Genomic DNA, 16,602 nt, shown 5'->3' with positions numbered 1-16,602 from the left:
GAAGCTTATTTTGCTTAGGCAGCCAACCAGGGATTTCACTAATTCTGAATTCCTTAGCATAACCTCTCATTTCTAGTTACTCACCGTAATGGTTCGCCTCACAGACACAGGAGGTCCTGAGTGGCTGTCATATCTGTGGAAAGAATGTGAAATCATTTCTTTGAAGAAGTACCTAACTTTCACCAGGAGGAAAATCAACAGCACATTTGCTGTTATAATAACTTGAGAACATATTAGATGTATTTCTAACGTCCTACAGGAAGGCATTTCTTGGTTAGTGCGTTGAAAAAAAATCTCAGAAACCTTTTCCTATGACTGTTTAGGATCAACGTTTTACATGTTTATCCCTCAGGTAGCCAAGAAGAAATCACGCACTGGTGGATTTGGATTTGAATGCAGCATAAAGACATAATAACAAAAACAGTAAAAATGTGTTGCAGTCTTACTATGTGTCAGTGTTCTCGTGCCATGTGCACGTTATCTCATTTAAAGACATCGCTCTTGAGAAGGGGATACTATGAATGCTGTCATTTTACAGACCCCAAAATGGGGGCAAAGAGAAGTCAGAAGACACAGCCCCAGGTGCACAGTTAGTGGATGAGCTCAGAGCTGGCCACAGCCTCCTGAAATCCAGAGCACGCCTTCTTAACCAGTCCAGACTCTTTTTGCAAGTGGGAAACAGATTTTCCTGTTTTCATACATTCTTATTTTCAAGAGAGATTAGGTCAGGGCCAGACTCAACAATTTACAAGGGTATTTTCAAAAAGCAAACCCTACAAAGATGGTTTCTGGATGTTTATTTTTATAAAGATGACTTATTCACTATGAAACCATCTTGGAGCATAATTATGCTTTTACTGTTTATGTTGCTTCTCTCAGTTTCTGTAGAAGGTGAAAAATTTACAAGACATGGGTCCCAAATGGAGATAGATTTTGATCTTTTAGATCCATAATCCTATGCCAAGGGGCACTCTGCCTGAATTATAGCTCAAGATTTAATAGGCGGTAATGACTCACTGCTCTGTACAAAATGAGGTCCTCTCCTTGCCTAAGAAAACAGCAAAGGGAATCGAGCATTAAACCAATAAACTACAACTTTAAGGCAGATCAGTCAAAAGTGGCAAGATACAGTTTTCCTTTATTCGAACTCCTGCCTGCTTCACGGTTTCCCAGAGTCGGGCATAAAACCTGGGAAGCCGGCTGCAACCAGGATGGCCGGGAGACTCGCCACCTTCCTCAAGGATGCCTGGGCCAAGGAGCCGGTGCTGGTCGCGTCCTTCACGACCGGCAGCCTCGCTCTAATTCTGCCCACCCTCAGCCCCTTCACCAAATATGCCACCATGATCAACCAGGCCATGCCCTACGACTGTCCAGTGCCCCTCCGAGATGATGGGAACATGCCTGATGTGCCCAGCCACCCCCAGGACCCCCAGGGCCCAAGCTTGGAGTGGCTGAAGAACTTGTGAGCATCCCCGGTGACATGAAGGAGGCCCCTCCCCCGAGCCAATAAAATGCGAAAAGCGACCCCCAAAAAAACAAACAAACAAACAAACAAACAAAATCTGGGAAGCCATACAGTTTTATATGTTAAAGATATCCAGATATAGTTGACAGTTTAGCTCAAATTTTAAACAAAAATTGAAATTAATATCACGGACTGTGTTTCACATTACTCTGAAACACCAGCTCTAAATGAATACTACCTGAACTTGAATACTCCTTTTACTTTTATTCTTCTTTCCCCCTACAGCCTTATTGAAACTGCCAGGCTGCCTTCCTGCCAGGCGGTGTTCTGAGCGCTTTGGAGGATACAAATAAGACTGAAATAGGGGCCCTGTTCTCCGAGAGCTTTTGCAGTAGGAACAATTAGATACATAAAGAGCCAAAATACAAGCAAAGGGGTGATGCAGACAATAAGGAGATGTTAAGTTAAATGCCCTGAACATGCAGAGGTGCTGGTGAGCACTTGGGGGTGGGGGTGTGATCAGGGAAGCAGTCGGGGGAAGGTGTCGGTGGAACAGGTATGGAAGGCGAGGAACAGCATGAGCAAAAACCTGGAGATGGGCAAGAGCCAGGGAGCTTGGGAACTGGCAAGTAATTCAATTTTGCCAGAGCCAAGAGAACATGCCAGATTGTGAAGACTCTTTCCAGCCCCGGGGGCTGCAGCACATGCAGCTCCCCAGGCCCCGAATCTGATCTGGAGTGTGGGCAGCTGGGGCAGGGTTCAGTTCCCGAGAGTGGCAGGAGGGTGGAGCATGTGACCTAGAGGATGGCAGAAGCATGAGAGAGTGCAAGGGAGTGCTGTGCACGGGGGAGGGGGGGGGCAGTGCATGTCCCCTGATGGTGTGCAAGGCTGAGTGTGCCCTTGTGGATTTACTGGCCAGGTGTAGGACTCAGGTGGCTTGGAGGCCCAGAGTCTCTGCACCCACTCTCAGGCACTCCTAGAAGTGAATTTATGTTTCTGATGTGAACGGCGTTTGCTTGCAGAGTGAATAAAAGCATCAGTGGCGTCACGGGAGCTCCGGTGGTAGAAGTCCTCTGGACCAGTGATTTCAAGGGACATAAAGCTACCTCATTTACTGTATTTGCTCTCAAGCCCTGCTGAAGCCACATCTTGAAGGTCTTTCACACACAACCTCATGTCTCCGACGCATTCATTCTGCCTATGAAACTTCTGTAATTTCTCTCCTGGGCTCCTCTCCATCCTTCATACCACCAACCGAGATCTGTCTAACATGCGCATGCAACCACATAAGTCCCCTTCTTAACATCTTACAAGGTATTACCCAAAATCTTAACTTGATCCAACGCTCTTCTTTGGTCTGATGAGCCTCTCAGACCACCCCTCACCCTTCAAGCCTCATCCCCCCAACCCAACTCCGCTCATCTATAGCTTCCCGTAAGCTAGATTTACCGAATTTATTTCACTTCCATAAAATATTCTCTCTTGTCTCTATACCTTTGCAGATACCATTCAGAAATGCTCACTTCAGTGTATGAGAGCATGCCTCAAGAATATTCTTTTTAAAAACCAGAACCCCAGATGACTTCCCCCACGTACTGACGGAGTATGCTCTGAGCACTGGCCACTGAGGAGATCCATCTGGCTGACCACAGGCAATTCAGACCCTCCATGTCCCAAATGGACTCTGTGTCCTTCTTCCATGCCTACTCCTTCCTGTCCAGTCAATGAACAGATCCTGTTGATTCACAATCCGAAACCACCCATCCCTCTCCATCCCCCCATTTATACCCCAGTTAAGACATTTATCATCTGCTGCCTTTATGTTTGCACTAGTCCCTTACCTGTTCCTCTCCGTCCAAGTTTTGTTCCAATTCACTCTCTACACTTTAGTCAGAGTGATCAGTATAAAGTGAATCACACCACTTCCTGGTGTAACATTTTATGATTCCCATCTGCTCTCAGGTGAAAGTTCAAATTCTTCTCTACTCATAAGGCTCTATGTGATCTAGTCCCCATACACTGTCCAGCCTTGTATCTCACCTTTGTATATCCCTCTGCCTTGTGGGGAATTGGCAAAGCTCTGAGCATCTGCACAGAACGTGCCTGAAACATCTTTCTACCACTTGTTTGCTTGGACAACTCTCATCCCCTTGAACGATCATTACTGATGTCATTTTCACTGGAAGACCTCTTGGGCTTAAGACTTAATCTACCATACACTCCTTCATATGTGCTCCTAGAGCACGTGGAACTTCCCCATCTTAGCACTAGCATTCTACATTTCTCTATTTCCATTTTGTCATCCTCACCAGACTAAAGCCCACAAAAGCAAGGGCTGCAAGCTTCCTTCCATAGCACCGCACATGGTGTTCCTTGAACACTCCTCATTGCATAAATAAGCACATGTGTTCCTTTTTATCCTTATCACATCTACTTCAACTATCTTTCATCACCATCACCCGCTGAGTTTCCTAAGTTGGAGAGGAGAGTTCACCTCCATTCCTCCTTCACCCACCACATCCCATCAGCAGGTTCCCCTGATTCCACATTCTAAGTCGTGCACGAATCTGCTGTTTGCCCTCCTCCTGCCTGCTACGTCATCCATCATTTCAACAGTCCTTTACCTGGTCTCTCTGACTCAAGTTTTGCCTTCCCTTTGTGCTCCAGCCAGATCAATCTCCCAGCCTCGGCCCTATGGGCATCTCTTTGGGGGGGGGGGCATCTCTCATAGCAACATGGGGTACTTAGCAACATCTCTGACCCCTTACCCACCGGATGCCCAGAGTTCCCACCCTTCAGTTGTGAAAACCAGAAATGTCTTTTGGAGGGCAAAATTGCCCCTGGTTGAGAAGAACCATGCTCAAATGATCTTCGTAAAATGAAGATCTGATCGTGTCATTCTTCTGCTTACGAACTAGCAACGGAGGGGCGCCTGGGTGGCTCAGTCAGCTGAGTGTCCAACTCTGCTTACGAACTAGCAACGGAGGGGCGCCTGGGTGGCTCAGTCAGCTGAGTGTCCAACTCTGCTTACGAACTAGCAACGGAGGGGCGCCTGGGTGGCTCAGTCAGCTGAGTGTCCAACTCTGCTTACGAACTAGCAACGGAGGGGCGCCTGGGTGGCTCAGTCAGCTGAGTGTCCAACTCTTGATCTCAGCTCAGGTCTTGTGAGTTTAAGGGTTGTGAGTTTAAGCCCTGCACTGGGCTCCACACTGGGTGTGGAGCCGACTTAAAAAAAAAAAAAAAAGAAAAGAAAGAAAAACTAGAAATGGGTAAGGCAGATATATGTACCTGCACACATGCATTGAATACACCAAAGTATTTTAGTGTTTGTCCAGGGCAGCGGGTTGTGGGTGACTTTACCCAATATATATATATACATACACATATGTATAAGAGAAATACACACATACACACACACACATAAATAAAATATATACATATATATATAAAGTAAGGAAAAATGGTATTAAAGTAAGTGATTAATGACTTCCCATTGTCTATGGGATCAAATCCAAGCTTCTTCGCACCGCCAATCCCTGTGTTATGGCCTCTGCCAACCCCTCCCATTCCATCTCTTACTGGTCTCACCTTATACTGGGTCACTGAACCTCAGTGACCTAGATGAGTTCTTGCTTTTTCCAGTCTCCACACCTTGGCTGTGTCAGTTTTTCTGCCTGGTGCAACCTCCCGACTCTTAATTACCAAGCTTAGTCCTGTATGTTCTTTGGCAATGGGCTCTCCTCTTCCAGGAAGGCTTCTGGCCCTTGAGTCTGAGTTAAGTGCCTCTCCTATACGTTCTCAAGGCCAGAATACCGGGCACCCTCCCTCACACTCACCGTACGACACCATAATCACCGGTGTATTTGGCTGCAGCGAGGCCAGATGGTATCCCTGTGTGAATCCCACAGAGCACCCCTTCCTCAAGTTACTGTCATTTGCCAGAAAACTGCCATAAGAAATATCTGAACCCATGATGTTCTGCCACGTCCCAGAGTTCTGTGGGGCACCTCTGCCCAACCGCATGCAATGCTCTGCTGTTCCCCACTGGATTACGGATTTCTCTGGGAAGGACCTGTGCCTTATTTTCACAATTTTGTCCTCAGTGTGAACTGTAGTATCTGATCCAGAGTAAGACTCTGATAAAAGCTCAATAAAAAAACAAAAGAGAAACTATGACCTGGGCTAACAACACCTATGCGGAGAGTTCTGAGAGCCCTTCCCAAAGTGGGGATAGGAAGCAAGGCTGCCGGGGGTTTCAAACCTGGCTGAGCACCCGAATATCCCAGAGAATTTAAAATAAACAAATAAATGAAGTTCCCTGTGCCCTACTTCAGACCTTCTGAATCAGAATCTCAGAGTCGGGGCCAAGTGTCATTATTTTTAAATTGCTGATAAGATTATACTAATGATCAGTCCTATCACCTGGGAACACCATTGGCCACCCAGGATAAACTCCAGACCACTGCCCTGGCATGCCTCTTCCTCTTGTCATCACAGCCCTGCCCATGGAGATCCCATCTGGGTTCACGGAAGGAGCACTTCCAAAGAAGGATCTCACTGACTCGGACTTCTCCTTCCACCGAGGAGTCTAAGATTTTTGTGTCTTTGAACTCAGGCATTTGTAGGGAGTGGCATGTGTAGCGAGTGAGAGAGAGAAAAAGAGAATGACCAGAATCCAGGGGGAAAAAATATCACCTGCCTTTTTAATTTTCCAAAACAGTAGCTCAATGTCTTGCTTACATAACCTGGGGTTGCAGCTGGAGCGTGTACACCCTGTGGATCAGGCAAATTTGGGCATGTCTGAAGAGCAGCAAGGTGGATCCACCAAAGCTCTTTGCATCTCAAGAGAAAAATAAAACCCTCCTGAAGCTGCAGGGTAAGGGGCATGCACTCAACCCCAGAGAGGCGCTGCCTGTTCTCATCACCACCACGCAGTGGGTACTTACACATGCTAAGCGCTGTGATGGTTCTCAAATAAAAGAGGGGATCTTAAATTGAATTGTAAGTGCTACTCATGAGCCTTATGAACTAGTTCCCTTGTCTTTTCACTTTGCTCTGGTCCTTGGGACTACAACAAAGGAAGTGCGGGGGGATCCACATCCCTAAAATCGCCCTCATGAACTAGCGGCACATGGCAACACAGTTTTGACAATGTAAGTGGCCCCCTTGAAGGGGCAACTTTGCTGTAGATGGCGTGGTAGCATGAGACCCAGAGGGGTGCGCACAACACGTATTCATAGCAGGGAGGGCATTATTGGGATCATGGGCGTCTGGAATAAGGAATGAACAACTGTAGATCCTCTTTGGGAGCCAGGAAGATTGCATTTGTAAGCTCATGACCTACACTCTTGGGTACTTGCTAAACTCCGTAGAAGGAATTTTTGAGGCTCTAGGTTACTGAAATTTCATGCTGGCGTTGGGGGGTGGGGTGGGGTGGGGCGGGGCTGAGCACTATGCCATAGGCACCAGATGCCCTATCACAAGACATGAGGAGACAGAACTTACAGGGAAATGTTGGGGGAAAGACACTTGCAATATACATGTATACTTCTCTTGAATGTGTTGGCCAGCAATAAACAAATCGAAACATGAGCGGAAAATATTTTTCCTTTTTCCTGGGGTTGGGGAGGGGTCAGAGGGAATATAATTCAATCATTTACAAATAGGATTAAAATAATAATGGGATATTGGTGTCTGGGTGGCTCAGTGAGTTGGGTGCCTGACTCTTGGTTTCGGCTCAGGTCATGATCTCGGGGTCCTAGTATCCAGCCCGGAGTCAGGCTCTGCACTCAGCTCGTGGAATCTGCTTGGAATTCTCTCCCCCTTTGCTCCTCCCCCTGCTCTTACTCGCTCTCAAATAAATAAATAAATAAAATCTTTTTTTAAGATAATGGGATAATTTGAGAAGTGCACAGATTTGGGAGGAGAAACTCATCCTATTTGAAGCAGAAATGACAAAACTTTTTGCCTTTTTGTTAATTCATCCAGTCACCATGTTCTCATGGCTTTTTTATCCACTCCTAAGAGGAAACCAAGCTTCAATATATCATATACTTTTACTGGCTGAGCCTTTCTAAAGTAAATATCTGATGAAATGACCAAATCCATTTTCTTCTGGGGAGTGTTCTCCATGATCCAGTGTCATTTCTTGGTTAAACCACAGCTTAGAAGATGAAAAGAAAGTTCTCTGATACTCGAGTCTTTCAGGGCTGAACAGAAGGCTATATTTTGCCTGGAGGGGTGGGTTCTCTTCCTGTGATTTGCAAAAGATCCTCTCAACTGCTTTGCTGACTTGTTCTCAGAGCCCCCGAGTGTGACAAAGTGGAGCCCAGAAGGCTTTGGCAAGTAGGAACCTGACGGCTACCCGACACAGGATGACTGTGCTTTCCTGGGGCTTGTCAGTTCTTCCTGGTGCAGTTAAAGGCAAGGAGGAGCTCCTGAATCATGTATTTGGAAGGTTGATTTTGTATTTCAAAAGATCAGAACTGCCAAAGAAAGATAGGCTCTACTTAAGAGTAAAGAGTCTCTGGGAATGTACAATACACAATTTATATTCCTACCATAGCACAACACTCCCCAAAACCACCCCCTGGCCACACACACACACACACACACACACACACACACTCTCAGGATTTATATCCAAATATTTAGGTCACACACATATTTAAGAATAAAAAGGGCAGGGGCGCCTGGGGGGCTCAGGCGGTTAGGTGTCTGCCTTCGGCTCGGGGCATGATCCCGGGGTCCTGGGATCAGGCCCCGTGTCAGGCTCCCTGCTCGGTGGGGAGCCTGCTTCTCCCTCTCCCTCTGCCTGCCGCTCTGCCTACTTGTGCTCTCTCTCTGTCTCTCCGTCAAATGGATAAATAAATAAAATCTTAAAAAAATTTTAAGAGAATAAAATAAAAATAAAAAGGACATGTTTTTGCAGTTTATCTACTGAAACTTCTTAGGAGCAAAAAAAAAACCAGTGCCTTCATGATATTCTGCACCAGCACAATTCATAAATATTTATCTCCATTTCCATTTTGAAACTAAAATGTATTTAGAGAAGACAAATTCTGATAACTGCTTAACATACACATATATACTTAAAGGATAAAATCTGTTCCATTTCTGCATTCTGATTTTTATGTTTCAGTTGGTATGGTTAAAAGAAAGCTGCAAGTCAGGTTGGCACACAAGAAGGATGGTTGCTAAATAGAATTTTGTGAGGTTGCAATTTTTTTTTTTTACCTTGATCTGTAACCAGAAAACATGATACCCAGATGGAAGATTCTAGATTTGCTGTCTTCTTTGATCCATTTTTGCGGTGACCTGCAATATGAGCTTGGAAATAACTTGTCCACAGAGTGAACAGGTTCCTCAACTTTTCCAGGTTTACTGATGTTAGATTGTTCAGCTGTATAAGACTCTGCCTTAAAGAAAATCACCTAAAACACAAACTCCATCACAAGTCCCAGCTTCACCACACATCAGGAATATTTTTTTTTGTCCTTAAAATACATATTCCCTCCACAGGAAATACCCTTCGATTTAAAATCCCCAAATGAGAGGATGACTAGCGTTTCAAACATTTTTACAAAGAAAAGCAACTCACCTATTTGCAGAGTACTTCCTTGCAAGTGACTCTGGTAGGGACAGTCACATAAATCTACATTCTGTTCAGCTCTTCATTATTTTAGCAAAGACAAAAGCAGGCTCAGGTGAAAGCTGGGAGCAAAACACCTTCCATCCACCCGAGAGGGAAGGACAGAGTTCTGTTCTCCAGGTTCGGGAGCCTCATCACCCGCCCCACCAAGCTGCGTGCCACTTACTGTTTTCAGCAAGAGTGACCTCCAGCACCTCCTATTTAGTGCAGCAATGCACTCTTAATGGTGTGACGGCACATGTCACGTGTGAAGCCAACACCTTAAGAGGGTGGGAAGCTTTTCAACCAGGAAGACATGCTGAAAATATTTAGCAGTCAGCTCAATTACATGTAAGCAAAGCCTTGCTTATTTTTCACAAAACAATCCAATAACCTGTGAGTCAGGATGAACTGATTTTTACACCGTTCTACACTGGGAACTCTCTGGAACGATGCCTGTTCCAAAAAGCTTCCCTTTCTTTACCTTAAGTTTAAATTCTGGGTCCCCACAGCATAACAGCCGTCCTGAATACTGCTAGTCATGGTAATATCCTTACCCCTCAATTTTAAAATGCCAGTTTTCTCTACTCTCGTTGCTCATCTCGTTTACTTTCATTTCATCTTTCTACGCCATCTCTCCTTGTGACCACAGATACACATATCCCCGAGGAAAAAGTAGTTTTGATTTGAAGATATCTTCCTGACCAGAGCATAGACCAGGCTCTTGAAACAGTGGAAAAAGTCAATGAGCATTTCCCAACATTTAACCCATTATTCACCGCATGCACTACCTGGGATCTGTGCAGTTGGTTAGAAGTTGGCTTTCAAAAGAGCCAAGTTTCGTGGTTTCAGAAGGACTTTGTCCCTCTGCGAGCTCAGTCCTGTTTCTTTTGTGACTATCTGCATTTAAAGTCAGAGAACAAACATTAAACATTCTGAATACAAAACAGGCGACTGGCCTCTGCCATCAGAGTTGTCACATGATCCGAGTTTAACTCACCCTTTCTGTCCCAGCGACTGAAGCTTTAAAGTCTCCTTTCTGGATTTTCTGAATGAGAACAGGGAAGCAAACGACGATCTGAAACTCAGCCGAGAAGAAATGGATGTTGGGTTTCTTTGATTAGCTGTAGCTTTAGATCTTGATGTTTGTAATTCCATGGGATCTAGAGGGAAATTGTAGAAATTTGGCATCACTCAATATTTCCAGGTAAATACATCTCAGAGAACGAAGCCCTCGCTCTTGCTTCCCGCCTCTCAATGGAGATGGAGAATGCAGCAGGCATCCCCACATGGAGACCCTAGGCACTCAGGGGCGCCCTGTGCCTCTGAAGGCTCTGCTGTGTAGAGAAAATCCTCACAAAGAGTAGGGAGCCCATTCAATATGCACCGTGAGCCATGGTTCCGTGGAATGTGCCTCCCTGCACACCAGCTGCGCGAATCCACCCAAAGCCCAACATAAGGTGTCACCACCCTCGTTCAACTTTTGGGGTGCCTTTAGCCACCCTGTCCTTCCAGATATTTTTTATCTTAGTGCTTTAAAGCCATACTGATAGACACCATGGAACTTTTTACTCCAAAGAAAGTAAAGGAAAAGGAAATTAAGCCACTTAGAGTGTTCCTTATTCCCATCAGAAATCTATCTCTGTGTATACGTATTTGCTACACATACGGTTTATACGTGTGTCTGCCCGTAATATAAACATGCCTAATGTATGTATAGATAACATATAGTTATATATGTGAGCATTAAAAATTCTAAGGCACTATCAACATATACAAAGTCTATAATACTGTAATATATTTGGACATGCTGAATTTATAAATATTAGAGGAATTCAAGGTAAGGGGAAAGTCATCACGGTAAATATGGGGTTAATTTCGGAGTCTGAACTATGAGTCTTTTTAGATAGATTTGTTTATTATGGGAGTTGTAAAATATTGTCAGTATAACTTTAGAAATATTGTTACATGTTTCTTGATGTTACTAATGTTAGTAACATGCCAGCAAAAGTAGTCAGTATGACTATATCAGTAGGAAGATACTCTATACTGTTTTCATAGTTTATAATGTCGAATGCACTTCATTATTCTCACAATAGTCCTGTGAAAGTGGGTTTTATTATCCTCATTTACAGATTAAAAAAAAAGTGATGGGTGAAGATGAGTGACATGGGAGTAGTCACATGGTTGGGATGTTCAAAGAAGCACTTACCTATGGAGTTTAAGTTACCGAAGTACGAGAAGGGCGGCGGCTCTTCTACCACCTTCTCCCATAATTCCCCCTCCCCCTTTCTCTCCCCCCTCCAGCTCCCCCTTCTTCTGCACCATCATCCCAATCATTTATGTGCTTACTGTATTCCAGCTCGGTGCATTATAAATACACAACCACCCTATGAGGTGTATCATCATACCCATTTAAAGATGAGAAAATTGAAGCATATAGAGAATAAGTAACTTGAACAGTCACATGGATTCTGATAGAATAGAGAACACCAAGAGAGCGGAGATGCAAATCCAAGCCTTTTTTTAATATTGATGTCTGTGTTCTTAACCACTACTCTATCTTGCCTGATTCTAAAAACATACCCCCAAGACATTATAGCACATTTTCAGTTCACTCTTTTTATTATATGTTAGGTTATAAAACTTTTGTACCTTACGATTTAAAAATAACCCTAAATATGGATTGGTTAAATCAGAGACCCACTGAGTCATTATCTAGAATACAGCACTGTAAGAAAAAAAAAATCCAGATCTAAATCTTTTTTCTCACCATTTTCTGCCATCCCCTTCCTTAGTCTGTATGTAAGTGGTTGTTTTAACATTTGGCTAACATCTGTTTCATTGCAGAACTTTTTTCTTTGAATTTCCTCAAACCATTCGCCAGTCACTCCCTGAAGCCATCTGATATCCCTCTTTGTCTTCTGGAGTTTGCTGAAATAAAACAAAAATGTCAATGCATCCTTTAAATGTCTTCATATCAAGTGCACATTCATGGGCTAGAAGCCTAAACTTGACTTAGGGAGAGCTGCATAAACTGTGGGAGAGAAACTGGCCCTGCTCAGAATTTCCTTTTCCCCACTGTGTGCGTATTTTAGCTGTGTTTTTCTAAATACGATGGCAATCCACAAGTTTTTGCTAGTCGTTAAGGTAATCAAGCTGGTGATGACAACTTGGGCTGAGCATTATGCGAACCTGACCTAATAATACAGTTGAATGATTGATGATTTAAGGACATGTAGAAACCAGAATATTCTAGTTCCGATTACTCATTCATTCATTCATTCATTCAGTGTTTCTTGAGCAATGTCCTTGTACCAGTCCCAGTGTAGACAGTGGGGATTCAACGCTGAACATAACAGGTAGGTTCTGGTGGTCAAAGATAAACGTTTACTCGCAGAGAAGAAATGGTTGAATATAATGATTTTAGATAAAGAAATTAAACACAAAAGCCCATGAATGAGCACCCAGCTAACGCTTCGTGGTCAAAGCCAGTGTGACCGGAGATGGATAGGAAAGGCCATCCGGAGCACAAATGTGTCTGCTCCACACCTTCCAACAGCAGGCCTGACGTCCTATCATTCCTTCTCGATCGTTTTCCTCTGCCCTTTAATCGTACTTGTGCTCTTTCAAATGAAAAGGTTGCTTAGCCCTTAATTAAATCACTGGTTGTGATTTAATCACTGGTTCTTTTTTTTTTTTAAGCCAATTTGCTCTATTTCAGGAAAACCCCAGAACTGTTTGGAAATGAGAGGTGCTTAATCCAGAGAGAGAGAGAGAGAGAGAGAGAGAGAGAGAGAGAGGAAGCGTGAGTGCTGGACGGGGCAAACAGAGCAGAAAGGCGAGAATGAAGTACATGATGTAAATCTCTTGGTGGTCAGTTTGGCACAGCACTGGGCTTGTTGATGGGGTCCAAGCTTGGGAAGTTCTGCTGCTTGGAAAAGAATTTCATGGGATTCTGCAGCAGTTACCCTTTACCCAGGGTCCTCTGTGAAGCACCAGGGTCGGGGAGTTTGTATGACAAAGAACATGGTGAGCAAGACAGCCACAGAGTGGCAAATTTGGGGTTAAAGGTAATGAACCAAGATGGTTGCAACCCAGGCTCCTGCTTGGGGCTATGATACCGTCATTTTATAAAATAATCGAGAAGGAAGCCAGAGGCCATCCTGCCCAGACTTGCATTTTGAAACGCATCAGGCAGCAGTGGTCATGTCCAGGCCACAACATCCTCCTGGGTGCCTCCATCTGTCATTGCTGTCCCTCGGATGCCTGGCCACTCCTGTCTCTACTGCCACTTCCCTGCAAACCAAGGGACCACAAGTAACTGTTTCTAATCAGTACTGGCTGCCTCCAGCTTGTCATCACCTCACTTATTAATGTCCCACATTTGTTCCCCATTCTATGTTCTCAAAGTCCTCCTGCTGCCCTGATTGTTCGAGCCTGACACTCAGCACCACCCGCCCCCACCACTTGTCAATGCATCCACCTCATCTCAGAACACAGTCAAGCTACCTGACTTCGGAATTCTCCAAACGTAACTATTTATTCATTTTTACTAGAGGCTTGATGAAACATTGACTCTCTTTGAAAATCATCACACTTCATTTGACATCAAGTGCTCGTTCCAGGCTTGCGCTCACATCCTTCAAAGCCTGTTTCTTTCCCAACATCCGGCCAATGAAGTCAGAAATCCGTACCTCTATGGGAAGACTCCCATGGTTTGAATTTGACTTCAGGAAGTAAATCTTGAAGAAACAACCCTCCTCCCTGTACACTAGTTTCTAAAAATTAGTTTCTAAAAGTAATTATGCAGGCAATGCAGCATCCTGGGAATGTCACATAGCATGAAGCAGGAAAGACAAAATGCAGGTTTTATCTATTCCAAGCTATGTAAAATGAGGCACACATTGGGGAAAAAAAATCAGAACACCTGATCTCTTAGGGCAGAATAATTATAGGTATCATTTCTATTTTTAACTTTTTAATTATGTTTATTTGGTAAATATAATATATGAACCTATTTTTTCTTGTTGTTAATTTTTATATTGTTGGGGCTTTTTTCCATTATAATTTTTCTTGTAGATAGAGAAAAAAAAACTGATGTTTTCACAGTCCTAACACAATCACTATTAACCATTTGGTATAATTTTTCACATGGTCGTGATAAAATTTATTCAATATACATTTGTAGAAGGCCTCCTAGGGCGCATGCAGGGATACAATGCTGAACAGAGCAGACAGGGCTCCCACCCCCGTGGGACTCCTCATCTAATGAGAGACAGATCTGGGCCCAGGCACAATACAGATGTAAGGTAACCAAGAGGCGAGAATGATTAATGTATTCAACACATGTTTGAACTCTGGGTAAAGAGCAGTGAACAAGTCAAGTCCTTGCCCTCACAGAATTTACACCCTGTTGGGGGCAAACAATAGAAAAGTAAACAGGTGCTAGGTGAGCACCTGGGGCAGCAGCGAAGATTTTTCCCGAGAACACGATACGTGGCCTGAGGTTGAGGATGAAGGGGAGCAGGTAGGTGTTTCTGGGAGAAGGTTGAAGATGAAGGGGAGCAGGTAGGTGGTTCTAGGAGAGAGAGAGAGAGAGCTTTCCAGGCAGAGGAGTAGCAGCTGTAGGGCAAATGCCCCCAAGGAAAGAAGCAGGGAGCTAAGGGGAGAGCTGAGAGGGAGGTGGCCGCTGGGTTGTGCAGTGAGCATATGGGGCTAGCGGTCTGGCGTTTAGTCTGGCAGCACTGGCAATGCCTTGTTGACTCGGCAGCGACATGACACATCACGTTTGCATTTTCAAAAGATCATCCTGGACTAAAAACTTTCCACACAGCAAAGGAAATCCTAAGCAAAATGAAAAGGCAACCTACTGAAGGGGAAGGAGTGTTTGCAAATCATGTATCTGATAAGGGGTTAATTACCAAAATATATAAAGAACTCATACAATTCAATAGCAAAAAGACCAAACTATCTGATTTTAAAAATGGACAGAGGAGCTGAATATTTTTCCAAAGAAGATATACAGATGGCCAGGGGGCACATGAAAAGATGCTCAACATTACTAATCGTTCGGGAAATGCAAATCAAAACCACAATGAGATATCACCTCACACCAGGCAGAATGGCTATTACCAAAAAGACAAGAAATAACAAGTGTTGGTGAGGATATGGAGAAAAGGGAGCCCTCGTGCACTGTTGGTGGGAATGCAAACTGGTGTAACCACTCTGGAAAACAGTATGGAGGTTCCTCAAAAAGTTAAAAATAGAACTACCCTATGATCTAGCAATTCCACTTCTGAGCATTTATCCAAAGAGAATGAAAACACTAACTCAAAAAGTGTACGCACCTCTGGAATTGTAAAATTGTATGGAAAAACAAAATACGATACAAATACAATTTTAATTCCATATATATAAAATACAATACAAATCCAATCCACACACAACGGAATATCATTCAGTCATAAAAAAGAATGAAATCTTGCCATTTGCAACGACATGAATAGAACTTGAGGGCATTATGCTAAGTGAAATAAGCCAGAGAAAAACAGGTACTGTATGATCTCACTTACATGTGGAATTTAAACAACAACAAATCAAGCTCCTAGACACAGAGAACAGACTGATGGTTGCCAGAGGTGGGGGATGGGAGGCAGGAGAAATGGGTGAAGAAGGTCAAAAAGTACAAACTTCTAATTATAAAATAAGTCCTGGGGACATAATGTACAGCATGGTGACTATTGTTATTAATTTTGTGTTGCATATTTGAAAGTTGCTGAGAGAGTAGATCTTAAAGTCCTCCTCACAAGAAAAAGGCTATGTAGCTATGCATGGTGATGGATGGTAACTAGACTTACTGCAGTGATCAGTTTGCAGTGTATAGAAATATCGAATCACTATGTCAAACACCTGAAACCAATATAATGCTATACCTCAATTATACCTCAATAATTGAAAAGATTTTAGCTACTGGTGGAGAGAAGATTGCAAGGGGAGAAGAGGAGCATAGTCAGGAGACTTGGAGGGTCCAGGACAGAGAGTGGTTTGCTTAGCCCAGGATGGTGGTGGCGAAGCAGAAGAAAAGTAGGAAGTGTTCAGAGCTACTTAGCAGGTGAAATTTATACTCAAGTGCCCACCAAGGGATGAAGTGACTTTGGAGGCAGGCTAAGAGGACAGAGGTATGTCAAGGAAGACTCCTCGATTTCCGATTCACACAGGTGCATGGAAGATGCCATTCACAGAAATGGCACATATACGGTCTTCAAAAAAACAACCTTATATATTGAACACCTTTACCATTACTCATCTTTGGAGCAATCATTAAATATTTGCATAAAATTCAAGCTAGTATGATTTCCGTAACTTATTTACTATTCCTCTGGTGAAGAACATTACAATTTTGCCTTATAAATACTGCTGTAAGGGACATCCCTGGGCATTTTCTGTTTTTACAGTGTTTTTGACAGACATTGGAGCAGAAATTACTGGGTCAAAGAGTCAAGAA

At 43.7% G+C, this 16,602-nt stretch overlaps 1 protein-coding gene and 1 pseudogene across 4 annotated transcripts in view; one reads left to right on the top strand and one right to left on the bottom strand.

Moving 5' to 3' along the window:
* Positions 1-16,602, bottom strand: part of EXPH5 (exophilin 5) — a 68,210-nt gene that overhangs the window by 15,051 nt on the left and 36,557 nt on the right. For all 4 annotated transcript variants that reach the window (XM_088017394.1, XM_088017395.1, XM_028105887.2 and 1 more), the window contains exons 2-4: positions 11,869-12,029; positions 10,096-10,258; positions 85-133 (exon numbers count right to left, since the gene is read on the bottom strand). In XM_088017394.1, the coding sequence (XP_087873520.1) occupies positions 85-133; positions 10,096-10,258; positions 11,869-12,029 (373 nt within the window). The remainder of the gene's footprint in view (positions 1-84; positions 134-10,095; positions 10,259-11,868; positions 12,030-16,602) is intronic.
* Positions 1,212-1,466, top strand: LOC114211356 (NADH dehydrogenase [ubiquinone] 1 alpha subcomplex subunit 3 pseudogene; annotated as a pseudogene).

The sequence above is a fragment of the Eumetopias jubatus genome, unplaced genomic scaffold (assembly GCF_037043125.1).
Source record: "Eumetopias jubatus isolate StellerSeaLion01/CBP00866 unplaced genomic scaffold, mEumJub1_p1.0 scaffold_13, whole genome shotgun sequence".
Taxonomy (NCBI): Eukaryota; Metazoa; Chordata; class Mammalia; order Carnivora; family Otariidae; genus Eumetopias; species Eumetopias jubatus.
Note: the sequence above shows the minus strand (reverse complement) of the source record. Positions and strands in the feature narration are given on the sequence as shown.